The 27,948-nt window shown below is 34.7% G+C and overlaps 1 protein-coding gene across 2 annotated transcripts in view; it reads right to left on the bottom strand.

The window, feature by feature from the left end:
- The window catches only part of IMMP1L (inner mitochondrial membrane peptidase subunit 1), a 93,713-nt gene that overhangs the window by 652 nt on the left and 65,113 nt on the right, over positions 1-27,948 (bottom strand). For both annotated transcript variants that reach the window (XM_023508088.1, XM_003781207.3), the window contains exons 3-6: positions 26,946-27,081; positions 24,945-25,033; positions 20,507-20,633; positions 585-695 (exon numbers count right to left, since the gene is read on the bottom strand). In XM_023508088.1, coding sequence (XP_023363856.1) covers positions 585-695; positions 20,507-20,633; positions 24,945-25,033; positions 26,946-27,050 — 432 coding nt within the window. In that variant the 5' untranslated portion in view covers positions 27,051-27,081. The remainder of the gene's footprint in view (positions 1-584; positions 696-20,506; positions 20,634-24,944; positions 25,034-26,945; positions 27,082-27,948) is intronic.

Raw genomic sequence — 27,948 nt, forward strand, 5'->3', positions numbered from 1 at the left:
GCGAGTCTCCTGCTTCCGCCTCCCAGGTAGCTGGGACCACAGGTGCCCACCACAACACCTGGCTATTTTTTGGTTGCAGCCGTAGTTGTTTGGTGGGCCCGGGCTGGATTCGAACCCACCACTTTAAATGTATGTGGCTGGTGCCTTAGCCACTTGAGCCACAGGTGCCAATCCTGTCCTGTGTATTCAATGTGTTTTTCTCCTTACTGCTTAGGATAAAAAGTAAGAGCCAATGAAAACAATCTTCCTCAAGAATCACCCATTTAGTATAACCATGTACATCCATGACTCTGTACTTACCTAGAGTATCCCTGCACTACAGGTGATTTGACCCTAGATTGCTGTTCTTCACATACTTATTCAAATCAAAGGTTTCTAAGGCTATAGCTAAGGTAATTTGAACTTTGTGGATGAGGGTGGCGGGGTATGATGTTTTGAATAGAATGGTTAAGACCACCATCTTCATAAAATGTAGTCAATATTTAACAGTTAAGTGAACTGACAGTTGAAATTTTAAAGTTCATTTTGAGATAAACTTTTTAAGCTCAGAGAATAATGCTGATGTTTTAAACAAAACACAGTACCTTTAAGAAGATCCGTCCTCTTATTAGTCCATATGGAATAGGTCCATAATACCTCGAATCTGTAGAATTCTGTAGATTGTCACCTTCTAACCAAACATGACCTGTTGGCACCTAGAATCAGAAAAGAAAAGCAGCCCTCTTTGAAAAGATAATTTGGGAACTATAATTTAAAAGCATGTCATTTAGAGGCAGGAGGAAATGAAAAGTTCTCTTTTATAATATACATACAGATCCTAAGGTTTCATTTTTGCATTTTTCCTTTTATTTCTTGCACAGTATAATTTTACTAAATATCAAAGGTTTTGACTTTTTAAAAGACCTATCTTTTTTTGTCATGTGGTTCCCAAACATTAATTTGTTATACAAACCCCAAACTGAGGTTATAAATGATCAAAACAGTATGACAGGGTCATTAATTTAATAGACTTCAAAAGAGGTCATTAGGATGCTGACTGAAAATGTGCCCTTATGTCTCAGTAACAGCATAAGCAGGGCAGCCACTCACTCAGTAACATCCTGGGGCCAATACCAAGGCCAGACCTATTAGAATGCTCATGATGAACTAAATGGTAATTGATTGTGACATCAATTACAAATAATCTCATCATTTTATTGGAGTACGCTTGTCAGAATTCTAATTAAGATCCTTGTTCTGCCTTTGTATAGGCCATATCTTCAATGCCTTATACTTCGATAATGACCATGAAGAACCAGAAGGACCTATTATAAAATCATCAGTTGTAAAATTAATGATGGTGACCTTCTACTAAATGAAAAGACCCTATCTCCTATATGTCCTATATATTAACTGGTAAATAAGTTTAAGTTTTTACTCAATGACAATTATAAGCCTATTTAGGATAGAACATATTCCTTTATAAAAAAGCATTCTGTAATATATCTTTTCCTATTAATATTTGTTCAATATAAATTTAAAACATTACTCTCCAGCAACAGTCTTTAAAATTGCTTTTTATAAGTTTTTATTTTATAGTTTTATTACCCAAGAAAGTTCAATTGTTGACCAGACCAAAGTGATCTATTGGGAGGTAATTTATTTTCACTATCCTTTTGGTTGGCTTTTACTTGGAATCTTATATGAAGAAAATATCATTATTTGGTTTAATAAGAGAAACTAATTTTTTAAAAGTCACATTTTTTTGAAAAATTTATACAAAAATATAAAATTTCAATTTTAATTACATAAGAGACTATGTAGTTCTGGAATGTCTTGTTTCATAGATATTTGCAAAAACCTTCAAGTTTACTCCCTTTAAGTAGACTTAAAATTTTAAATCTACTTCTAGAACAAAGACATACGTTTATCAGATAGTATAAGATCGCTCACTTTTATTAGTGGAACTAGTTATAAAAGAAAAGAACAACAAAGTAATGAATTTGGAAAAGCCATATGTAGTTAACATATTCTGAAGTATTACTTTGAAAAATCTTCACCTTATAGCTAAAGATCTTTCATGTTTAAATATCCATAGTTTCTCCTTACAAAGTATTTCTAAGTTCTATTAAATATAGGTAATAAGGAGGGCATGCTAGGTGGCTCACTCCTGCAGTCCTAAGACTTTGGGAGGCCAAGGCAGGAGGATAGCATGAGGCCATGAATTTGACACCAGCTTGGGCAAATACAGCATGAAAAAAGTAATAGGGACATTAGCCCTTTGTGATACAAATGGCAAATATTGCCAATTTGTCATTTATCAATCTTTGCTTTTTATGTCTAACGAATTTTGAATCCTAGTTAGGCTTTCATGGTTTTTATTTTCTACATTTAACTACAGTAGAACCTATAAATTGACCACCAAGGAGACTGTAGCAAACTGGTCAACATAAGGAACTAGGTCTAATGTACTGATTACATGTGGTTCATGTCTGATCTATGAAAATTAGGTCAACTTACGGAGGTGATCACTGTAGGGAGATGGTCAACTATGGAGGTTCTACTGTATTTTATTTTTTTGGAATACATCTTGACAGCTAGTGTAAGGTTTGGAATATTTTAATTTTTGTAAATTTAATGGTTAATTTAGTACCTTAGTTATAATTTTCTTTGCATTTGATTATTGGCAAGGTGGAACATTATTTTCTGCATGGTTCATGATTGTATTGCATCACAATGAATAGCCTTAACCTACTTTCACATATATTAATCTTCGGGATCTCAGTTTTGTTATCTACCTTCTATATAAAACCTGGTTTATATATTTATACAAATATTCCTTCAGCCTATTGCTGTCTTCATTTATGTTCCACAGTTTTAAGTTTTATACATTAAATGTTTGTTTATTATGCCTGTATCCTGTTTTTATGATTTTAGTTCTTTAAAGCACCTAAACTAAAACTGGAATTTAAATATTTGTTGGTTAATTAAATACTTGTAAATAGAATTATTGTAAAACACAGTGAATAACTGCCATTAGGTAGGTCACTTCTGTGACAAATATAACCCAAACTTCTTCCAAATTAGTGAAATAACATGATGGTATATTTATCTTTGGAGTAATAAACAACTACAGAGAGGAGTTGTAAAAGTTGTAAACAAAGTTTCTTATGAAAGAAACCCAGAACATATCACCAGGAGCATTTTATTTGATACTTAAATAACCTGTGAAGTACTGTTACTGTTAATTTAGCAGAGGAAAAAGAAGCAGGGTTAAATGTCTAACAAGCTAACTCCTAATTGTCTAAAGCCCATACATGCTAATGGCCATGCATCCATTTGTAGTAGAGGAATATTCTACATCTCACAGACTTTATCATTTCATATTAAGTACATAAATCAAGGAAACAATCACTGATCTCACCTTTAATCAAGCAAGGGCTTCTCTATAAACAGGAAAACCTCTGCGTAGATCTTTTAAAATCAAAACAGTCACCTTTGCTGACCTAGTTGTCTATCACTTCCAGTTGAGTATCCCTTATGTGAAATGCTTAGGACCTGAAACGTTTTGTATTTCAGATTTTAGAATATTTGCTTATACATAATGAGCATCTTGGGGATGGGACACAGTCTAAACACAAAACTCATTTGTCTCATATGTACCTTATCTGCATAGCCTAAAGGTAATTTTATACAATCTGAAAATTTTTTGTGTTTTGACTGCAACTTGTCACATGAAGTCAGGTGTGAAATTTTCATAGTGTGGCATCATGTAAGCACTCAAAGTTTTGGGTTTTGGAGGATTTCGGATTAGAGATGTTCAACCTGTATTTAGCTTACCAGTAAAACATTATGATGTTTAAAATTATTTTGAAAAATATAATTATTTTTGGTATAAGAAAAAGTGCAAATACTGTATTTCACTTTAAAAATCAACTTCAGTTATATTCCAGATATAGAGTAAAATGCACCGGTTTTAAATTTTGACACAAGTTTTAAAAATGTACCCATGTAACCAACCACAAACAAGATATAGGACATTTCTGTTATGCCCCAAACTCCCCTTTTGGTTCTTTTTTAGTCAACTTCCAACTCCCACACCCAACAGCAAGTGATCTGCTTTCTGTTATTAGATACTAGTTTAGCTTGCTCCTGAACTTCATGTAGTGAGAACTGCAAAGTACCTATTTTGTGTCTGGCTTCTTTTGCTCAGCAATTTTTATGATTAATCCATGATATATGTACAAGTTCTTCCTATGGGTTACTAATGTCATTCATTTTTACCCCAGACATTGTCCGATCCTTCTTTTTTTTTTTTTTTTTTTTTTGTGGTAGAAACAGAGTCTCACTTTATTGCCCTGGGTAGAGTGCCGTGATGTCATACAGCTCACAGCAACCTCCAACTCCTGGGCTTAGGCGAGTCTCCTGCCTCAGCCTCCTGAGTAGCTGGGACCACAGGTGCCCGCCACAACACCTGGCTATTTTTTCTTACAGTTTGGCCAGAGCTGGGTTTGAACCCACCACCCTCGGTATGTGGGGCTGGCGCCCTACCCACTGAGCCACAGGCGCTGCCCCTATCCTTCATTTTGTATAATTTTCTTTCTTTTTTCTTTTTTTTCTTCAGGTCCCAGCGCAGACCTACTGAGTCTGCATCTCTAGGGTGGGCTGATCCACCTGTTTTGTTTTTGTTTTATTTTGTTTTGAGGTGGAGTTTCACTCTACTGGCCTGGGATAGAGTGCCATGGCATCAGCCTAGATCACAGCAACCTCAAACTCCTGGCCTCAAGCAATCCTCTTGCTTCAGCTTCCCAAACGGCTGGGACTACAGGTACCTTCACAAAGCTCAGCTAATTTTTCTATTTCAGTAGAGACAGGGGCTTGACTTGCTCAGGCTGGTCTCAAACCCCTGAGCTCAGACAATCCACCTATCTCTGCCTCCTGGAGTGCTAAAATTATAGGTGTGAGCCATCACACCACTTCTTAGTATAATTTTCATTGCTGGGCCTTCAAAATTCACTGACCTTTTCTTTTGCAGTTTCTAACCTACTACATCTAGAAATACATCTAAAAATACATCGAGTGTATTTTTAAAGTTGTAGAAATTTTATTTAGTTCTTATATTTACCGTTTCTTTCCTTACTATGTTCATCTTTTCCTCTCAACTCCAGAAAATATTTAGAATTGGTGTTTTAAATGCTTGTCTGCTAATTCTATCATTGGGTCATTTCTGGGTCTATTTAACTGATTTACTTCTGGTTATGGGTTACATTTTCCTTCTTCTTTACATATGTAGTTTGTGATTAAAGGTGAACATTTATTAAGTGGATTTTGTTATGTTTTTAAAGTGTTGAGTGTTGAAATGTTTTTAAGGATGAAGTTAGCCGTAGATCACCTTATTTCTTTTAAGCCTGTTACCTTAGGTCTCTATCTTACAGTCTAAGGACTATTTTAGCCATACGATTAAGGTTTGATTCTTCCACAGTCACTACTGAATGCTCTGGATATTCAGCAAGATCCTTGCTTACTGGCTAGTCAGAACTAAAATGTCTCTCAGCTTTATGTGAGCTCTGGGACTTGCTTGTTTTACAGCTCCCGATAGTCATTTTCTGCCTGATGTCTTACATTTCATCATAAGCAGGCACAATTTAGTTCTCAGGCCAAAAGTTAAGGGAATACCTATGTAGATTACTGAAGACTTCCTCCATGATAGTCTGATCCGTGAATTACAACCTCTTAAGCAGCCCTCTATCCCAATCTTTGTGCTCCCAACTCAGCTACACCACAAAACTTGCTTCGCTTGAATTTTCCCTTCTCAAACTGTGGTCTGAAAGTTGCCTTAAGACAGAAGTTGAGGCAAGTATAAGGCTTATACTTTGTCTTCCGTGTCTTTCAGGGATCAGATTCATAATGCCTGCTGTGCAGTGTTTTAAAACCATTGTTTCACTATTTTGTCCCGTTTTCTAGTTCTTTATGGCAGGAGGGCAAGTCCATCACCAGTTACTCCCTCATTATCAGAAAGAAATGTTCAAATTAACTAATTTTTAAAGTTTTTTTTAAAGCATACTTCATAGCAATATAAGGAAAATCATTTTGGCAAATATTAAAGTTTTTGATGTAAAGTGTGCTTTGGCATCTCCTGTATGTTTTTGTTTTACCCTTTCCCTATCAAAATCTATAGAAAAGATTTGCCAAACTCAGCATGCCATTCTGTACGAATAATAAGGAAGTTCTCTGTGGTATTATCTGCATCTCAAAATTGGCAACTGCGTGAATGTTCCTCAGTAGGCAGACGTTAAATAAAGTATCTTTCATTTATATAATAGCCAGAAAAAATTAATTAATGGAAAAAGTTCCATAATATAGTCAGAGAAAAAGTTGCAGAGCAATGTGCATAAATGTTAAAAATAATTTTATGAATTTCAAAATTTACATGTAATGACCTATACATACATTTAAAGTATACATGTATATACACACACAGATATATACATGTATTTGTATCTTAAAATGCTTAACCCTTTAAGTGATATTTGTACTTTTTCAAAAGGGAACAGTGCCCTTCACATTGCAGGTTAGGAAGAGCTTTGTAGAATAAAAAATTTTGGAGAGGAGAGGAGGTTGTTTGGATTTTTTTTTTTTTTTTTGTCTTTGGTAATGTGTGAAGAGAGTGACCTAACTTCTAATCCATGTATTAATAGTAGTCTATGCTTCTTTGTATAGTATAAGTAAATGACTGCAATTAGCAGTATTGTCCCCAAATCTCTCCCTGACTAAAATGTTAGTCTAGCCAGGAACTTTTATTTAAACAAAGTACAACTGTAGCATTTTTTGTTGGGGTCTGAAATGCAAAACCTGACTTTTCTGGTATTGGGTCATACAAGCAGCAGAACAAAAATGTCCTCCCTGACTCAAGGTTACCATCTGTTAGATTAACCTACTAGTTATTACTATGTTGAATATTCACAACAGATAAGACAAAAAATAGTTCCATAATAATGTAATAAGCAGGATTAAAATGTATTTATTTTTTTAAAAAGCTATGAAAATTTTACATATAATTCTAAATGGCACTCCAGCAAATGCATTTATGTTCTGCAAATAGCCAAACATGGAAATCCCTAATTCCATGTCTTTGTTCATTACGTCTCATAATCCAAACTTCTAAGTTAGATTTCTTTTTATACTCTTGTAAATCTTCTATACCATGTTGAGTGACTGCATGAGAGCAAATAAAAATATGTGAGTACGTGTTTTCAATGAATGCCACAGAGAAAAGTTTACTTTTGCTCAAACCTCAATTTTCCCTTTATTTTGGATATAGCTAACTCTAGAGCTAAATTTTAAAGCATTAAAAGAATGCTTAAGTCATTTTTGTTTTTCCTTTCTATGTCAGAGGTTTACTTCCTGATCTATGATAGTATCTAATCTCAAGGCTGCACAAAAGTATCAATCCTGTAGTTCTCAGCTATATTTACTAAGGTCCTAGTTAAGTGCCACCTTTTTAGCATAAGCAACAAATGTGATTGCCTCATGGCCTGCAGGTGTCCACTTAACAAAAGAGGCTTTTGTGAGGCAACTCACAGGTGTTACCTTGCTTGAGTCAAGTGAAATCTGATGAAAAAGTCCACGGTATCAAATAACACATTTACTAAACTGTAATCAAACTCATTTGATTAGGCAAAGAACACATTTTGAATCTAACTTTCTAATTAGGAGAAGTTCTGATTAAAAAGTTAAAGGTATTTATGAGTTTGACCTTTCAGAAGTTTCAAAAGTAGAAAATCCTAAGCACAGATTGATTTCTTAACTAACCCTTCAGTTGCCACATATTTTACAGTTTACATCCAACACATAGGGTGCACACTGGCCCTACCTATTGCTCCTGCTGCTTTAATGATCCTTCTAAAATGACTACAACAGAAAAGGAAACAACAGTCATTAGCACAATAAACAAATGTCATAAAAGTAGAGGAGCAAAGGTTTTCGAATCTTTACCTGATTTTTAAAGATTTTGTTTTGTATCCAGTGTAATAATCAATGAAATATAAAATGCAGAATTTCCTTTTCCTTAAAGTCCATGATGAATATATATTCATGAGAGGTCATTTTAGTTCAATAGTTAATGGTCATTTTGTTTCAACAGTAACAGTATCAAGTCACATAACTATACTACTGTATGGCTAATGTGTATACTGCTTAATTATGACATAAAAACATGGCCAAAGACTATGTGTACATACTAATAGAATGTTTGGAAATTGAAATGATTAGTATTGTTCTGAAGGGATTATATAAAACCTAGTATTTGCTTGACTCACATAACAGCAAAATTAGAAACATTATCAGTAAATAACTGTTGGTATTTATCCTTCCTGTAACACCAGCAGAACTACAACCAAAAACATACATGTAAAAAGTGAAGATGAAAAGATAAAAAATGGGAGTTGTGTCAAAAGCCAGATCAAGTGAAAGCAAACTGAAGGAACAGTTTCACTAAAATTCTGTCTTCACTGGTACTCTCCTTGCTCTAACTCCTTCCCACATTCTATCTGCCTGAGCTAATGAATGCAGTGGAATATCTGAAGTCATGATAAAAGTGCTCTCAAATGCATGATAAAAGGATTGTAGTTAAAAGAAGGAGGTGCAGAATAGTTAATACACTGATAGCTTTAATTTGTACTATTTTGTGCAGTCCTGCTTCTTTTCTCCCCTTTTAAATTCTGCTTTATAACTCAATTTGCATAATTCCTGGGGATTGTTGTTGCGCTTCCCTACTTAAAAATGGTGCCACTTTAGGTTCATTTCCCTTAATGACCGAAGGTAAATTTACGCAAAAGTGTCAGGAGTAGGATACACCTATAGCACTGAGGCTTGAGTAGGCATCTTTACTCCCATGTTCTCTTACATTACTGAGCATGTCCCTGCTGAGTAGATTTAACGCTTAGTGTAAGATTCAACTTGCTCATTCTCATAGCTATTGCAAGCTACGCTCCTTCATCTTCTCCCCAAGCACTCAGTACCTCCATCTAGCCTGAACAGTAATCTCTGAGGGGTTGGTTGTTTAGGATTGTGGTTAAAGATACAATCCACAGAGTCAAGCTACCGGAGTTACAGATGAAGCTTTGCAACCTACTAGTTAAGCACCTTGAGCAAATTACTTAAACCTTATCTATACAACTGCGACTAATAAATGCCTCCCAGAAATACTGTGAGAACCCAGTGATCACTCAATAAGAGCACTTACTAGCAGTTCCACAGTTGCCAGTATGAATTATGCTGGCTGGGCTTTCTTTGTTCCTAATTTCCTAAACAGTCTACCCAGTTCTCTACAAAGTGAACTGTGCTCTGCAATTTACTTTTTGTTTTGCTTATTTTCTTTTATCCTTTATTCCAGCGGTTCTCAACCTGTGGCTCGCAACGCCTTTTTAACAATGAAAATACACTGCGGCATTAGGAAGGTTGAGAACCACTGCTTTATTCAGTTATCTGGTGATACCCAAGTCTTTGAATGGAATCCAATATAATTTAAAATGTACATTAATTGTGAATAAGTGCCAAACTAAATATGCTAGCTGATTTAAGAAAATTCATTTTTTAAGATCTAATCTTCTAGCTTAATAGGGAAGACTAACATTTTTATTCTTTCAGTAGGCACCTTCTTCAAGCAGTCTTTATTAAATATCAAATGCTTAGGCCCTTCCTTGGAACCACTTATTAGCTAGTTAGAGGCAGAGGAAGGGGAACAAGGTGGGGATGAATCCAGCATATAAGCCTTTTTATCCAAGCCATTCAATACTAATATCCAGCTCTTTTACGTCTAACTTCTTTTTGTTTTGTTTGTAAATACACTGTTACTTGCTTTGTTTTGGTATTAGTATTTAAAAGAAATATTTTATATCCTCATTCTAAGAATATCTTTGCATTTTCACTTTAAAAACAGCCTGATCTAGACCCTTGTTCTAATATTCCAGAAGATAAGCCAAATTTAATGTAACACAGGTTTTTTTCAGAGTATAGTAGAATATAGTGGTATTAAAATAATGCTTTCTCATACTTTTAGAAACAGTTGTAAATAGTTGGTAAATCAGATACACAGTATATGTTAATATGCATTGATATATTTCTACCAGAAGTTTTATTCCTGGAACCTCACATAATGCTTACAAAAGTCCAAACTTATCCCTATATGGATTTATTGCTATGGCTGAATCTCTGTAGTGCTGATTTCCTATTCCCCCTGTACATAACTGCTCCATGTAGATCGGCTAGGAAGCAGATTTGTATCTAAAATGTTATTAGGAATAGAAGGTCACCAGTAGAAAGAACCCATACTTAAAACAAACAAACAAAAAGAAATTATTAAAATTAAATATGTTGGGCGGCGCCTGTGGCTCAGTGAGTAGGGCACCAGCCCCATATACGGAGGGTGGTGGGTTCAAACCCAGCCCTGGCCAAACTGCAACAAAAACAATATCCAGGCGTTGTGGCGAGCACCTGTAGTCCCAGCTACTTGGGAGGCTGAGGCAAGAGAATCACCTAAGCCCAGGAGTTGGAGGTTGCTGTGAGCTGTGACTCATAGCACTCTACCGAGGGCAATAAAGTGAAACTCTGTCTCTTAAAAAAAAAATTAAATATGTTGGCCTTTTTTACTTAGTGTTCCTCATACATTTTTTTTAAAAAGGCATTGTTGCATAGTTTTATTTGACAGATACTTATGTTTTACTCATCAAAACACAATTCTACTGTTTCAAACTCTGAAAATTATTTAGAATAAAATCTAGCTTTGTGAATACAAAATTGCAAATTAAGCAGGTGGATGATAGGTGACACTTTTTTTGTTAGGACGCCTGATACAAAGAGTAGCTGAAGATCTTTTACAAGTAAGATCTAAATCTGAGGGCATCAAGACATTGTTTTGACTAAGAGATGATGAAACATACTGTGTGGGTATCAAGGAGGAATAGTAAAGCATCTACATGTCATTTGGGGAAAGCAGCGGGTTTTGTTTTGTGTTTTGCTTTCTTGACACTTGCTATAGTAAATTACCATCATATTAATTTAAAATATAGTCAATTTTAGGCTTATTATTACCTATCTACACCTGTCCAATATTGAATATATCATCTCTTCATTTCCTAAACAAACATCTTCCCTTTACCCCTATTTTACTGTATCAGCTACCCCTGTTACAGAAGCTAAATACTTGAGTGTTATTTTTAGCCCCTTCAATTTCCTTTCCTCCAGCATCTGATCTTGTCTAGATAGTTCTTAATCTTTCTATAAACTTTATACTTCTTTCCATTCTCAATGTTATCTATTAACTTGGTCTCCCTGCCTCCAAGTGTTCTTCCATTCCTAACCATCCTCTATTAGTCTGAATTAATATCAGAATGACCTTTTAAAAAACTGTTGTGCTGTGTATAATGCACTCCTATGTCTAATGCACACCTATGTTTTTTTTGTTTTTTTTTTGTTTTTTTTTTGAGACAGAGCCTCAAGCTGTCCCCCTGGGTAGAATGCCGTGGAACAAAACCCACAGCAACCTCCAACTCCTGGGCTCAAGCGAGTCTCTTGCCTCCGCCTCCCAAGTAGCTGGGACCACAGGCGCCCGCCACAACGCCCGGCTATTTTTTGGTTGCAGCCATCATTGTTGTTTTGGCGGGTCCGGGCTGGGGATTCGAACCCGCCACCTTAGGTGTACGTGGCTGGCGCCTTAGCCGGTTGAGCTATAGGCGCCGAGCCTGCACACCTATGTTTTTGGCGCAAACTTTCAGGGAAAAAATTTTGCTTTAATATTTTTATTCAAAATTTTATTTGCATATATTTAGGTACTTGTTTTTTGTATTATAAATGTTAGCATTTTTTTAACATAAAAAATAAATTTCATGTAACGATAATTATAATAAATTTCATGTAACAAATAATTACAAAACACAAGAACAGATACAAGTTACAAGAAATTTTCTGTACTAGTAACATACAGTATGTACTACCAATGAATAATGTGCATTCTTATTTTTCCCTCAAAAATTTGGGCAAAAGGTATGCATTATACAGGGCAAAATACAGTCAGTAAGGCTGATCATGTCATTGCTCTGCTTGAGAGACAAGGAAGTGAGTCTTGTTTACTTTTCCTTTCAATTCTTTTTCTTATTATTTTTCTGTTTTTCTGTGTTGGAGGGGAGAAGGAAAGAGAGAGACTTGCTGTATTGCCTGGGCTGGCCTCAAGCTCCTGGGTTCAAATGATACTCCTGCCTCAGACTCTCGAATAGCTGGGATTAATTTGTCCATCTTCTACCTTTTCATTTTTCTTTTTACTATCACCCCTCCTACTACATGCTCCATACACTGGAACTTACTTTTGGCAGTTCTCCAAAAGCACGATGCTATAATATAAGTCTGTCTTCTACACCTTCAGAATGTGCTACTTGCATTGGCTAATTCCTACTTTAAAACTCCATCTCATAATTCCACCTCTCCTGTCTGGTATAATCCTATCTATTCCAGTCTGGATAAATATCCTTATGTCCTATGCCTAATTCTAGGTCACCATATTGTGATTCTTTGCTCTTCCAGCTGGACTGCAAGCTCCTAGGGCTGTATTGCCAAACATAGTTGCTATTTAAATTGTAGCTATGTAACTGCTATATAGTGGCTATTTAAATTTAAAAATTGTACTAAATTAAAAATTCAGTTCTTTAGGCACACAAGCTCTATTTCATGTCACCACATGTGGCTAATGGCTCTGATACTAGACAGTCCAGATATAGATTACTGTCGTTATTTCAGAAAGTTCTATTAGCATTGCTGGAGGCAAGGACTTGATCTACCTGAAAACAGTGCTGATCCTCAAGTAAGTCCTCAATAAATGTTTATGGAATTAAGGAATACATGCATAAATTAAGAAAAGGAAATTTGAGGGATGAATATCTGGTAAATTTAGCCTAACCCTATAGCCTCCTGAAAGCCATTTAAGTCTTCCTTCCCACCCTACCCTTCTGTCTTCCCTACCAAGTCCAGTGGTGTGGCTTAAGAAAGATGCATGAGGGTGGCGCCTGTAGCTCAAAGGAGTAGGGCACCGGCCCCATATGCCGGAGGTGGTAGGTTCAAACCCAGCCCCGGCCAAAAACTACAAAAATAAAAATAAATAAGTAAATCCAAAAAAAAAAAAAAAAAAGAATGCATGAATGCTGGGATTGGTTTGGGGTCAGAAGTCTGTATGTCCCTAGAGTTACTGAGTTTCCTTACATAGAAAAGTCAAGTCTCTTCAGGATGAGTTCTCTAATCCTTCCCAATTTAGTGATTCATAAACAATGTATAAGTAGATGAGAATCTAAATTGCATCCTAGAATTTTAAATTATTCACTTATAATTGTGAGTACCTTGTTAAATACTGCTTAGTCTCTTTCTCGGTTGGCTCTGCATGTGTTTTATGGAGATACAAGTAGTAGCTGTGCCATACTAAGTGATTTGTACATTTTCTTAAAGTAGTTATGAAAATTCTACATGACATGGAGGAAAACACTCTCACATCAAGATTGGCAGTAATAACTTGTAATACCAATTATTTCTTGCTAATTAATATCTTCAATCATTTCATAACATGCATACCTGCTTTTATATATATTACTTCTCCTTTCCACTCTTATTTTAGGTAGGGAATTTTTTGGTATAGTCAGAATATTTTTATGGGCTAATATTAAGCTATGTACAGAAACCTGTCAAATTTTAATTGCCCAAAGTAATAACATCAGAGTCTTGTTTGGATGCTTACAAAGAATAATAATGTTACAATTTCAGTCTTCCTTAATTTCTCTGAGTTACTTGTAGGTGACTTTAAAATATAGAGGTCTCACATAACTTCAAGATAAAAATATACATAATATTTACAATTCACTGAATTGCCTCCTGCCCTGTCTAGGTTCTAACCAATGGCTCTTTCTAATTTCAGATGATTAAAATATTTTTAGGTGAGCAACATGCATAAATTTCAGGACTACCTGTTACGTTTTCAAGAGAAATATTGATCTTCATATAGGCGTATTTTCAAACAAAAAAAATTGCTAAAAATAAAATACTTATAAACATATCATTGTTAATCTAAATACAGATTATTCTCAAAGTGTTCAGACAACACATCAGAAAATACTTAAGTTGACTGGCCTTAAAGACGATTCTTTAGAGTTAACATCTGAACAAAAACACCTCAGACTTGTAAATAATAAGTCAAATTTATCTTCAAAATTGTGTTAGCTATAGGATGAAAAAGTCACGTCATCTCCGCTGTGAACTTCACTTTAGCAAAAGAGTAAACATATTTCCTCCACATCAGCTACAATCAAGGCATTAGCAGTAGGCCATGACTGATTATCCTGGGAGCTGTTGCTGAGAAATGGATGTGTAGCACAGGTTTTTATCACTAAAGTCGGCAAAAAATAAATCCCTTGTTTAGATATCCTAGTTGTAATAAGTGACATTATTAGGTAGTTCTTCTATTTAAATGACATAGGGATTTAGTATATCAGCAGCTTATAATACACAAGCCCTTTCAATCTGATGATGATTCTCCCTACAGAGAAGTACTTTTTTCTGTTTATAATACAAGTGGTAATAGAAGACCAGATGGTTGTGACTCTTAGCTAAGGTAAATGACATTTAAACAAACAGAAAAATAGCATTAGGATATTCAAGATTTGAACTATAACCTAAATACACAGTACACATTAAAGGACTATTAGTGTTAACTATATAACATGACCACTTTGTGATGCTAATTAGGGAGATTACTTCCCAGGTTGTCAGTTTGATTTAAATATTTTCTAATCTACTGTAAAACAGCTTTATTACTGCCACATTGTTGCATTTCCAAGCACTTTTACAAATGCTATACCAGCAGTGCATCTTGAAAACATTTAATCAGTTCTTTCTGAAATATAAAATTGCCTTCATTTCTTACATTTCTGCCAACAATAATGATGTTATTAATATACTCTATAATTCACAAAGAAAAATGTAAGAAGAACTGCATTCCTTATTCATCTACCAGCATTCTGCTATGGTTGTAGAGTATCATTTGGTGAATGACAATTCACCTTTTGTGTACAACAGTGGAATCTGTTATCAAGAACAACCAAAAAGCTTTAAATAGCCTGATGTTTTTAGCAGTGACAGAAAAAAGTAAAAACATATAATTTTTATAATAAGTACAGATCTGCTTCCTTTAATACAGGTAAAAGATTGCTATGCTGTAACCACAGGAATATTTTCTTTTTCTTTTTTGAGACAGGATCTCACTTTATCGCTCTTGGCAGAGTGCCATAATGTCATAGCTCACAGCAACCTCCAACTCTTGGGCTCAAGTGATCCTCTTGCCTCAGCTTCCCAAGTAGCTGGGACTACAGGTACCTGCCACAACACCCGGCTATCTTTAGAAATGGGGTCTGGCTCTTGCTCAGGCTGGTCTCAAATTCCTGAGCTCAAGCAATCCACCTGCCTTGGCCTCACAGAGTGCTAGGATTACAGGCATGAGCCACCTTACCCAGCTAGTATGTCTATTTTAATTACAGAGTAGGAGTTATGGTTAAGAAACTAAAATTCCAAAAATGATGTTTTAATTTTTTGAAATAGTTAAAAAAAATGATTCTTCATTTTACAATGAACAACCACTGAAACTCAGAAGTTCACACCTAAACGAGATGTTTATAAACAATAGGTAACAACTGTACTCATTATTAATCTGTGAACTAGGACCAAAAGAACAAAATTACTATATAGTAGTTAAATATATCCCCAAAGCATATGCATTTCTACTGAAGTGTGGAAAACTCTTGTTAGCACATAACCTAGTTAGTGGGCACTGAGTGTTCCCAGGCCAAATTACTCTTCCTCGTGTCAAAGACCACCATACCATTTCTGGGGCACCCAAACCTTCCCCCAAATAAGACCAAGTTAGGTCCAACATACCACATTTCCCTCATTCCTTTAGAAGAATTAATCTAGACCAAGTCAGTACTCCACAGTGATAACCTAAAGAGTGTGGTATCCCCAAAACTAAGTGAAACTAAGTTTCAAAACAGCTATTTCATACACTAACACCCAGTCAAGCAGGACGAGGATGGAGAGTTGACCACGGGAGAGAAAACAGAAGATCTGGGGACTTTTCAAGAACTATTTCAATGAAGCAGAAGGGAGTAAAGCCTAATTGGAAGACAGAATCTTGGAGTGGAGCAAGTATACAAGTCTTTCCTATAGGATTACGTCCTGGCCCAGTCCTCAGCCTGGGCTGCACGAACTGGGTTGCACAGCAAGAGGTGAAAAGTGGCACAGGGGAAGCTTCATCTGTATTTGCAGCCGCTTCCCATCATAGCACTGTGTGAGTTCCACCTCCTGTCAGATAAGCAGGGACATTAGCTTCTCGTAGGAGCCTAAACCCCATGGTGAACTATGTATGTAAGGGATCTAAGTTCCGTGGTCATGATGAGAATTTAATGCCTGATGATCTGAGGTGCAGATGTAATGCACCTGAATCATCCCCAAACCACCACGCCCCATCTCCCTGCTCTGTGGAAAATTTGCCTTCTATGAAACTGGTCCCTGGTACCAAAAAGGTTTGGGGACTGCTGTGTATAGGAAGATATAATGTCAAGGAAGTTTGTTTGGATCAGAGATTTCACAGCATGTCTGCTAATAGGAATTTACCGTATTTCAAAATGTCTAATTACACCATACTTACGTTACCAATTAATATCACAATCTTGGGCTATCACACTATTATCCTAACAAAGATTACAAAGTAGTGTCTTTTTTCTTTTCATTGGTTTATAACAAACCATACTTCCTGAGCCCTGGTTCTATATTCCCTAGAGGAATGGAAGCTAAAATAGGGTTTTATATCACATTTTGTCTGTACTACAAACCAATAGGAAAAGGCCAATCCATATTATTTCCTATTTACTAAATACTCCTACTTCCAACTAAATCATTTTGGGGGTGTTGTGGCTTGTAGCAGTAATCTGAGGAGCTACTATAGTATATTCAGCAAGCCAAGGTATTGTGGAGGTTTGAGCTGATTACAATGTATTTGTCTTTTTGGAGAGTCTCAAATTAAGCTCATAGTCTTACAGTAGCCAATGCTCAGCTCATAATCCCAGGAAAATAATGGCCTCAGTACCATCAAAATAAGCAAACCCTAACACAATAGCACCTTAACAGGGACTGCTTAGTTTCCAAATACTTAATGTAAAAGATAAATCTGTTTCATAAGTGTTGCTTGCCCCAGTGACTTTTAGAACTCTGGAATGAATAAAATGATTCCACATCACTTAACCAATGATCTGTTTATATTCTTTTTTGCCAACCTCCAAACAATGCCATTGCTTTCATATGCTAAGCTCTATAGTCTAGGTTCCAAATGACAATTTTGGTGTTGCTTTCTGAAGCACCTATATATGAGAATAAATATTTCTGGCCTGGAATTCAAAACATATTTAATATCGATCATCTTATATGCTGCTCAATCCAGATCTGAATAGTAATGTCTTCATCTTATAAATAATAATGATTTTTCTAAGAGGATCCATAGGTGAGGGGAAGAAATCCATTTAATAAAATACAGCACCAGTGTGCTCCTGAGATAGCTGAAAAACATAACACTCTAGAGGGGCAGACCTTGCAAACAGTTTGGATATCTTTTCCGGGTACTCCAGACTTGGATGGATTTTTGTTATAAATCACCTTGATTAATGGAACACATTTGCTAAAGTGGATATAGGGCTTGAATAACCAAGCCTAGAAAAACTGGCAGGGGGGAAACCCTCAAAAACACTGGCTTCTCTTTCAGAATCAATACTTCCCAGGGGCAGAAACAGTTCCCTTTCACTTATAAAATAACAAAGACAAATACATCTTAATGGAAGTATAATTTGATGAGATGGCAGTAGAAATAATAATTAGATAGGTAGAGGATATTTTGAGATAACAAGTGGCACAGTGAGTACAGATTCTGAAGCCAGGCCACTTGTGTTTGAATCTCAACTCTTCCTCTTGGTTTGAAGTTGGGCAATTTATTTAGCCACCCTGTTGTTTAATTTTCTTACCAAATACTACTAATTACCTATTTTATTGGGTTGCTGTTATAATAAGTAAAGTAACCCTGTAAAGAATTTCATAAGTACAGAGTAAATATATAATTATTGGCCAAGAGTACTGCAATTATGTATTGTACATTCATAAATATGCCAAACCAAAGTGAATGGAACATACCTGGAACAAAATGGTCCTCTAATTTGCCCATTCATCAAACGTATAAAAACTCAAGGATAGAAGGAAAAAATTCCAGTGTTCTACTGCACAGTAGAGTGACTATAGTTAACAATATTGTACTATATATTTCAAAATAGCTAGAAGAGAATATTTTGGATGTTCTCACCACAAACAAATGATAAATATATGAGCTGATAAATATGCTGAATACTGATTGCTATACAAGGCATATCTGTATCAAAATATCATACTAGACCCCATAAATATGTACAACTTTGTGCCCATTTAAAAAAAATCCTTAATATTTTCTTTAAACAGAATATCAAAAAAATTTACATCTCACAGTCCTCTGTTTATCTTCTCTGATTATTCAGCAGAGGCTTTATCTAAACCCTTTTGTCTTGATATTCCTCTTCCAGTAACTCTTTATGAAAACAACAACAACGATGATGGTGTTGGGGTAGAAAGAGGATGTTATTTATTTGTTCTGTTCTGTCTGTTGAAACAATGCAGATCTCCATACCTGTTGCTAAAGTAGTTTAGAAGTGACTAGAATATCTCATGACACGATAATGGTTATATGAAGATGAAACCATATGACAAAATCTAAAATTTTTTTAAGAAGAAAAGAATACAGTTGTCATGACAAAGACCACTGCAGAAACATAGGTTAGAATTTTTTTAAGAAGAATACAGTTGTCGTGATGAAGACCACTGCAGAAACACCTGATGCCAGACTACATCATCCTTAATATCAGCACCACCACTACAGCTAACATTACTATGTGTTTAGCACTATAATAATAAACATCAAAACATTTGCATGGCTAAACCACAGTCTATAATGGATGGCAAATAAATAATAAACATTTAATATATTTTTTCTGAGATATAGCCTGCTCTCTCACCCAGGCTAGAGTACAGTGGTATCTCCTTAGCTCACTGCAACCTCAAACTGCTGGGCTCAAACAATCCTCCTGCCTCAGTCTCCTAAGTAGGTGGTACTACCATGCCTAGCTAATTTTTGGTAGAGATGTGGTTTTGCTGTGCTGCCCAGGCTATTCTCAAACTCCGGGCCTCAAGCAATCCTCCTGTCTCAGCCTCTCATACTGCTGGGATTACAGGCATACCCACTCTTAACAGGCTATTGATCAAACTTACAAGGTAATCAGAGGCTTTAGTTCAAAATAAATTCATAATAACAAAGACAATTTACCTCTTCAATTATGTATTTACATTGGGTATGGATACAGAGGTAAAGTTACTTAACAGATATAATAGCTGTCTTAATAATAAGACATAGATAGTGACATAGAAATTTTGAAGTAGAAAATTAAGCTATAATTAAGTATATGCTGAGTAAACAAAAGGCCACTCCTTCCCCTATAAGCTCTGTCATGGCAACCATGTGACTGGTAAAAGGAGCTATCACATGACATCTGCTCTTCACTCTTCCATTCTGCTCCTTTTGCATTATTTTTCTATAGGCAATCTGACAATATACAATTTCTATACTAAAAATTTTAATAGGGTTTAAAAAACTAAACTGTGGACTTGATTTGATTTTGCCAGATTTTTCCACTACTAGAAAAATTTCCTAATCCAGAAAACCTTTCTAAGCCAGACTGCATACAGTTACCATGTCTCCTTTGTCTCCTCTAATCTATGACAGTTTCTCAGATTTTACATGTTTTTCATGTCCTTGATATTTTTCAAGAGCAATGGCCAGTTATATTGTAGAATGAATTTCAATTTGGGTTTGTCTTATGTTTTTCCATGATTAAACTGAGGTTTTATTTTATGTATTTCTTTATTGTTATTTTTTGCAAGAATAACAAAAGTGATGCTTTCTTTTTGGTGCTTCAATTCAAGGGCTATATGATGTTAATATGTCTTATTATTGATGAAGTCAACCTTGATCACTCAGTAAAGGTGATACATGATAGGTCCTCCCCTAAGGTTCTTCCTTTGTGATAAATATCCTAAAAGAGGTATTTTGAGAGTATGCAAATATCCTATTTCTCCTCAAGCTTTGTCCAATAATTTTAGCTTCCACTCATGAATCAGGCCTGAAATAATGATTACTGAGATGTTTACATGGAGTTTTAAAAGGAACTAAAGTAAATGAAATATCATGGCCAAAATGGTAGTCATACTTTTTCTTACATTCAAAATGCTAATAAAAGTTGTTTTTTTCTCACAATGTATTCAGTTAATGTTAATCAACTATGATACCAATGAATAACATAATTGAAATGTTACTTACATAACTATGGCTTTTAAAGAAATCTGATGAACTAGTAGTGAGGATTTTGTCTCCTTCCAAACCAATTACTCTTTTACAAATATTTGATTTTGGATCACTTGGGTTTTTTGCAATCACAATGTCACCTCTGAGGGGAAAAAGTCAAAGAAAAGCCAAAGTTCAGTATTATTAATTGACCATAAACACATGTATGTCACTGCTTTCTTTTATAAGGCAACTGAAACAAAGCACACCCTTTATCCTCTAATATACTGACTGTCACATATATTTACTAGCTTTGAGAATTGAGACTTTTTTGAGACAGAGTCTCACTCTTGCTCTGGGTAGCGTGCCATGGTATCATACTTCATAGCAATCTCAGTCCTCTGAGCTCAAGCAATGCTCTTGTCTCACCCTCCACAGTAGCTGGGACTATAGGCACTGGCCACAATGCCAAACTATCTTTTTTTCCTCTATTTTTATTAGTGACTATGTTGCTCTTGCTTAGGCTGGTCTCAAACTCTTCAGCTCAAGTAACCACCCACCTTGGCCTCCCAAAGACCTAAGATTACAGCTTGTGACTGACTTTTATGGGTTAGAATCCAACAACAGAAGTGATGAAAAAGGTATCTTTTTGTACAGTATCCACTATGTGTTACTTTTCTGTCAAAATTCTTATAACCAAAACCATGGCAAGATAATTCCATATAAATACTACCAAATAAATTTTGCTTCCTAGCCAGTGGCACTCATTAACTATAGAGTACATTAAAAAGGTAGAAAAAAATCATCTATGTTCCCTAGAGTGCAAAGACTTGAGGAAATGATAGAATATAAGTTATATAACCCATATAGTTTAAAGGACTTATACTGTTTTTGAGAAGAAAATTAAAAGACACCACATAAAAATGCTAAAATCTACCCAAACATATACTCTAAAAATGAGGTATCAAACACAGAAAACCAATATGGACCTGATTACACATGGAAGGCGAGATTCATGGAAGAAGTGACAATCTATATAGTGATTTTAAAAAATATATATGAAAGATCTTAAGAAGTAGAAAAAAAAGACAAAGAATGGAGGACTAATGACCTCAGCCAAACAGAACAAAGTGTTCTTTCCACATAAAAGAAGCAATTTGTGAATTCTGTTAGCTAACACATGTATTTAAAAGGATTTATTATATTTACTTTGTAGTTGCACCTAGTTCCAAAAATAATTTAATGTTATTTATAATGAAGGATGCATATACATACTTAAAAATAATATCAAAAGCTATAAAAACAAAAGGAAAATGACAGTTAAGTCAGAAACCTTATGGTGGCTATCCGCAAACATTAAATTGAATTATGAATTTTTTAGTAATCAAGTTAAAAAAATTAGAGTAGTTATATGGCAATCATTAATTCATAAAATAAAGTTTAGTTTGGGAGGTAAGACAAAATTATCCCTAATAATTAATCAAAGAAGAATTTTGATAAAATGGATTCTTATTGTAAGAGAATAAAAGACATCTTCTTTGTCAGAAATGTTATAGAAAATGCAGAAGTAGTATTCACAATGATCATTATTTATTTATTTATTTTTTACAGTACTTTGAGTTTCTGTTTTAACAATGATCATTTCTTGAGTCAAGGTATGAAATCAATAAATTCTACAGGCCGGGTGCAGTGCACCTATAATCCTAGGACTCTGGAAGGATGAGGCCAGTGGATCACCTGAGCTCGGAGTTTGAGACCCAGCCTGAGCAAGAGTGAGACCCTGTCTGGCTGAGGCAAGAGGATTACTTGAGCCCAAGAGTTTGAGGTTGCTGTGAGGTCTGACGCCATGGCACTCTACCAAGGGTGACAAAGTGAGATTCTGTCTCAAAAAAACAATAAATAAATAAATTCTATAATTTGAAGGCAATAGATAAATGATTACTAATCAACTAGAACCATGCCAATGGAGGTGTTTAAATGAGTAAGTTTGCAAAGACTATAACCCACTATCAAAGCTGATTTGGGGCAGCTTTAAAAGAAACATTTTCCCATGGGTGTTTCATGCGGTTCAAGTTAGTTGTTTTTTTGTTTGTTTTTGAGACAGTTTCCTGCTGTTGCCCTGAGTAGAGTGCTATGGCATCATCCAGTTCAGGTTTTGAATCAATAATCAACAGGTCCCTTAAAACAAATTCTGTGCATGAATGGCAACATAGAAATCATAATTCAGTCAAGCAATACTGATGTAGACTATATACCTGGTAGTCTAACTAGATATATGCATAAAACTTAAACCAAAATACATATCCCCTGAACTCAAAATTCTTTCAAATAGAGTTCTAAAAGGAACTGTTAAAATTTTCCTTTCTCAGAGAAATACATGCAGTTGTGTTCATATTTACATTTTGATGATAGCCATGATATATGTGCATCCCCTTTGTCTATACTATAAGAATATATATTAAATAATTCAGTGGAAAATAACTTCTTGCTAGTATTTTAATGGTACAGATCTGATAATTATCTTAGAAATACAAACTTAGTGTACCCTGTTGCTTTATGCTCCATTTTAAATTGAGCATTAAGGGAATGCAGTATTTTAATCAGAACCCTGCCAATATTTTTATCTAGAGGCCTGCTGCCATTTTTGTCTTCTATGCAATTTTCAGAAAGGCAGGATTACATTTTTTCATAACAGACTGAATAAGTGTAATATATTCTTGGTTACCAAAACCAATACAGCTTTGGAATTTTAGATTAATAAATATTCATGATGTGTGGAAAAGCATGTACAACTATATGATCTCAATCCCATAAAGTTGGATGTTGTTTATGTACCCTCAGATCTAGAAGGACTTGTCAAACTATAAACTGCCTGTGAGTAGATGACTTTGTTTTTTGCTTCTTGTATTCTTCAGGTTCCTATATTAACTTAAAAAACAGTTTACTGTAAAACAAATTTCCTTTCTCCTTTATAGTCATAAATATCCTTATTATTCTACTAGTCAGTAAGCCTCTGAAAAGTGTCAACATCTCATTAATCTTATAACATTCTCTATAACATACAGTGTATCTACAAATTAGATACTATTTGTTGAAAGAGTAAGTAGAACTGAAAATAAGATTGTCTAAAGTATGAGTGTTCTGTGAGGTTGACTAAAGACAGATACACAGGTTTTAGCAGATATCCAGATTTTTATTCATCTATTCAGAAACAAGCAGCCAGCAAATGGGGGTCAGAGATTCCCCTGAAATCTGAGTTCTGTGCTGCAGATAATAGAGAATATTCTTAAAGCACAGTAATATTTTTAAAGTAAAAATTACCAACTGGCTCCCTTGGCTCAAAAAGTTACTTTGGTATATCTCATACAGATGCCAGATTTTAAGCTATCCTGCAACTTAGATGAATAGAGTATAAAATGAAACCTTTAAAGAATCTTAATTTATGATATGATATTTTCGTATTACATATCTGAATGCAAAGAATATTTTTTAAAAGGAAAACATTGAGGTGTTAAATCAAAAACTGTTCAGCAAACAAATTCAGCTTCATGTTAAGGCTGCCCAAGAACTCTAAGAACAAAATATGTCACAGGCATGGAATACAGAAGCTTGTCTTCATGCTGTAGTGAAGATAAGACTCTAGTTAATGCAGAGGCTATAGTAGCTTAATTTGATATAAGTTAAAAAGGAGCTAGGATATAATCTATTATGTAAATTTTATTTCATAATATCAATAACTACAGTTAGATTATCTTGATGTTAATATAGGTAAAAGATCTAAGAATTACTTCGTAGGGAACATGCTAGAGAGATAAGTAAATGTGAAGAACAGTTTTATACTATTCTTGATGTTCTAATAATGTGAAACATGCTATAGCAAAGTCAACAGTGAAAGAGGTGTGTTTACCTGGAGCTAATTAGAATAAAGAGTTTCACAAAGATTGGAACCACAATTTTGCACGGGATTTTAAAAGGTTTAATGGCAATATTTAATAAGGAAAATCATGTTAGAGAAAATTCTCAGCTACATACAATGCAAGTCATCATAAGATATAGAAAGAATAAGTAAATAGCCATCAATAGAATGATAGGATTATTAAAAAAATTAAGAACCAAAATTAAGAACATATGATTTGGCATATGTAATATAGTCCCTAACTTCCTAACTCTTAACCAAAAACATGCTAGGATCTAATAAAAAAAGTAAAGTAGGCTTACATGTACAAAAGGGACTGATAACCATTTTTGACAATTATTCAAGAAATACAATGAACCCTGAGACTGCACATGCTTAGAGAAACTGTTAAAATTTCTAAAACAGAGAGAAAATATATGACTCAAAATTTTATCTAGATGTTCATTAATTTGATTAATTACAAGTGTTTTTAAATATAAAATTAAGCAACTACAGAAAAGATACAATATGTGCACGTGTCTTCACTATAAATTTAATACATTCATGACAGAAATTTACCTTTGTATACTACAGAAATGTCGACTAAGATTTTCTGCAAAGACAATGTCTGAATTTTTAATTGTAGGCTCCATTGATGGTCCAGAACACTGAAAAGAGAGGTAATTTTATAATTTGAGTTCAAAACTCCTTAAATTTAACAAAAATCATGTGAACAGGTTTAAAAGGAAAAAAAAAATGAAGCAAATGTTCTTCAAGCTTGGGTGATGGTTGATAATAATTTAGCAGTTCTCAGATAAGTTTAACTCTAGAGCAGCTGCCAAGTCTGGAAACATACATATTATTATAAATCGTTTACTGATATTACATTATAATACATAGATAAAGTAACATTATCTGTGTTTCCAAATTTCCTCCACTCTGCAGAATGCAAGCTCTATGAGGGCTGGGACCTTGTCTATCATGTTCCCAGCTTTTTAAACAAGGCCAAGACAGTATTTGGCATAAAACAGGAACAGATCCATGTTTGTTGATGAATGAATGATTCATTTTCTTATTATCACTAAGCATCATCAGTGAAAATGATGATAATTTATTAAGTGGTATTATAGTCCTCTGGATGAGTTGATGCCCTTCTTCCTCTTCCAAGAGAATAGCTTACTCAATTGTTGGGGCTGCAACTTATATTTTCTACTGAATAATACTAACATACTAAGAAGGACTATAAAGACTTTCATATTTGTATGTCTTAAAACAATAATCTTGCTAAATACAAGTTGAGCATGCCTAATCCAAAAATCTGAAATCCAAAATGCTCCATTTTCTGAAACTTTTGAGTGCTGATACAATGCCACAAGTAGAAAATTCCATACCTGACCTCATGTGCGGTCAGTGCAGTAATAATTTTATTTCATGAACAAAATTATCAAAATATCATATAAAATTCCCTTCAGGCTTTGTGGATAAGATATGTGTGAGCCTTAAATAAACTTCATATTTAGACATGGGTCACATCTCCAAAATCTCTCATTATATCTACAAATATTCCAAAATGTGAAAAAAAATAATCTGAAATTGGAAACACTTTTGGTTACCAGCATTTTGGATAAGGGATACTCACCCTGTACCTCAACACTGGAATAAACAAACACTGCCACTTAAAAAATATAACTACAACAGACTTCATTTTCTCTACTCATTGTAAATAAAACTTTGTACTCAAAACTTCTTACTCAGGCAGAAATAACAAAGAATACAATGAAAGTTTATTTTCCATCTCTGGAAGTACCAATGTAACTTTCAAAAATCAAAGAGGGGAATTTCAGTTAAATATATTTATTTACTGTACCTCAACTTCAGGTTGTATAACTGTCAATCTGTTAGTATAAACCTAAGAACAAAAATAGTAATAACAACAACAAAAAACCCATTGACTGGCCAGTCAATCAATTTATTATTCATTTACATGACAAAAGGTTTGAAAAGCTAAGGTTGATAGATTCATGATGCAATATTAAGAAAAAACACTGATTGTGGTTTGGGGGCAGCTTTAACATTTTAATATTAACATTAAGCAGAGTAAGCATTTGCTCTAATGACAGTTAAACACACAGTAGTTATAAGAGTGTTGAAAATTGGACAAATCTCTGTTGAAATTTCAAGTCTGCTTCTTACTAACTGTGGCACCTTGAGCTTTCTGAGTCTGTTCATCTGTAAAATGAATCTCTAATAAGTATTTTACAGAAGTGTAAAAGATAAAACACCAAATATATTCTGGAACACAGCAAAGAGCATTCAGTAAACAATAACATCTATTATTATTAGACTATAGAGGACCTTTTGTGCCTCTGTTAGAAAAATGCAGATTATACTTAAAGTAGTGGTTCTTATACTTTATTCTAGTGCCAACCAAAACACTTTTATATCCTAGTATTTAGATAGATTTTATGTTTTACCTTTCATATTTTATTCATTAAATTAATAACTTTAATTATAGTAAAGCAAAAATATTTTTAAAACAGTATATATTTAAAATAAATATTCTTGAACATAAAAACTTACCATAACAATACCACCAACGTATTCAAAAGCACAATGAGCTATACACCCGTACTGAATAGTATAGCCAACAAGTCGAAAGGTTTTTCCCAGAACACCACGAAGCATAGTTTTCTATGTAGACTCTGCCACCATTGGCCTAATGGTAAATTTCAAAAAGTTTCATGATCAATACTACTTCAAAACTCTTAAGAAATAGCACAATTATAAGATATTTTACAATCACCCAGAATGTACTAAATGGCTAATACAATTGGATGCAGGAAAATAGGAGTTTATTGTCATTTCTACTAAAGACATTTTATTTATTTATTTTGAGACAGTGTCTCTCTCTGTTGCCCAGGTTAGAGTGCCATGCATCAGCCTCGCTTACAGCAACCTCAAGCTCCTGGGTTCAAGCAATCCCACTACCTCAGCCTCCCAAGTAGCTGGGATCACAGATGCCTGCCACAACATCTGGCTAAGTTTTCTATTTTTAGAAGAGACAGGGTCTTGCTCTTGCTCAGGCTGGTCTTGAATTCCTGAGCTCAAGCTATCTTACTACCTTGGCCTCCCAGAGTATTAGGATCACATGCATGCGCCACCACCCCAGACTGCTAAATATATTTTAAATGTGAAGTTGTAACCACTGAAAACTTGGACCTACCAAAGAGAGATTATATTCAAATATCAGTACATTTACATATGAATTACATGACTAGTAGACTCTGAATTAGTCTTTCCCTTTCCTTAGTTATTTTTCAGTATTAAGGGAGATACTTAAGTTTCAAAGTACTGATAATAATAGTTTTTCATTTTTTCCTCACTCTACTATATTAGTTTGTATCTTAGGATATAATGCAGAAACCAGTAGAATAGGTATATGGAATTTTATTTTATTTTATTTTATTTTTGAGACAGAGCCTCAAGTTGTTCCCCTGGGTAGAGTGCTGTGGCATCACAGCTCACAGTAACCTCCAACTCCTGGGCTCAAGCGAGTCTCCTGCCTCTGCCTCCCAAGTAGATG

This window comes from Otolemur garnettii, unplaced genomic scaffold (assembly GCF_000181295.1).
Source record: "Otolemur garnettii isolate 467f Iridium unplaced genomic scaffold, OtoGar3 scaffold00001, whole genome shotgun sequence".
Taxonomy (NCBI): Eukaryota; Metazoa; Chordata; class Mammalia; order Primates; family Galagidae; genus Otolemur; species Otolemur garnettii.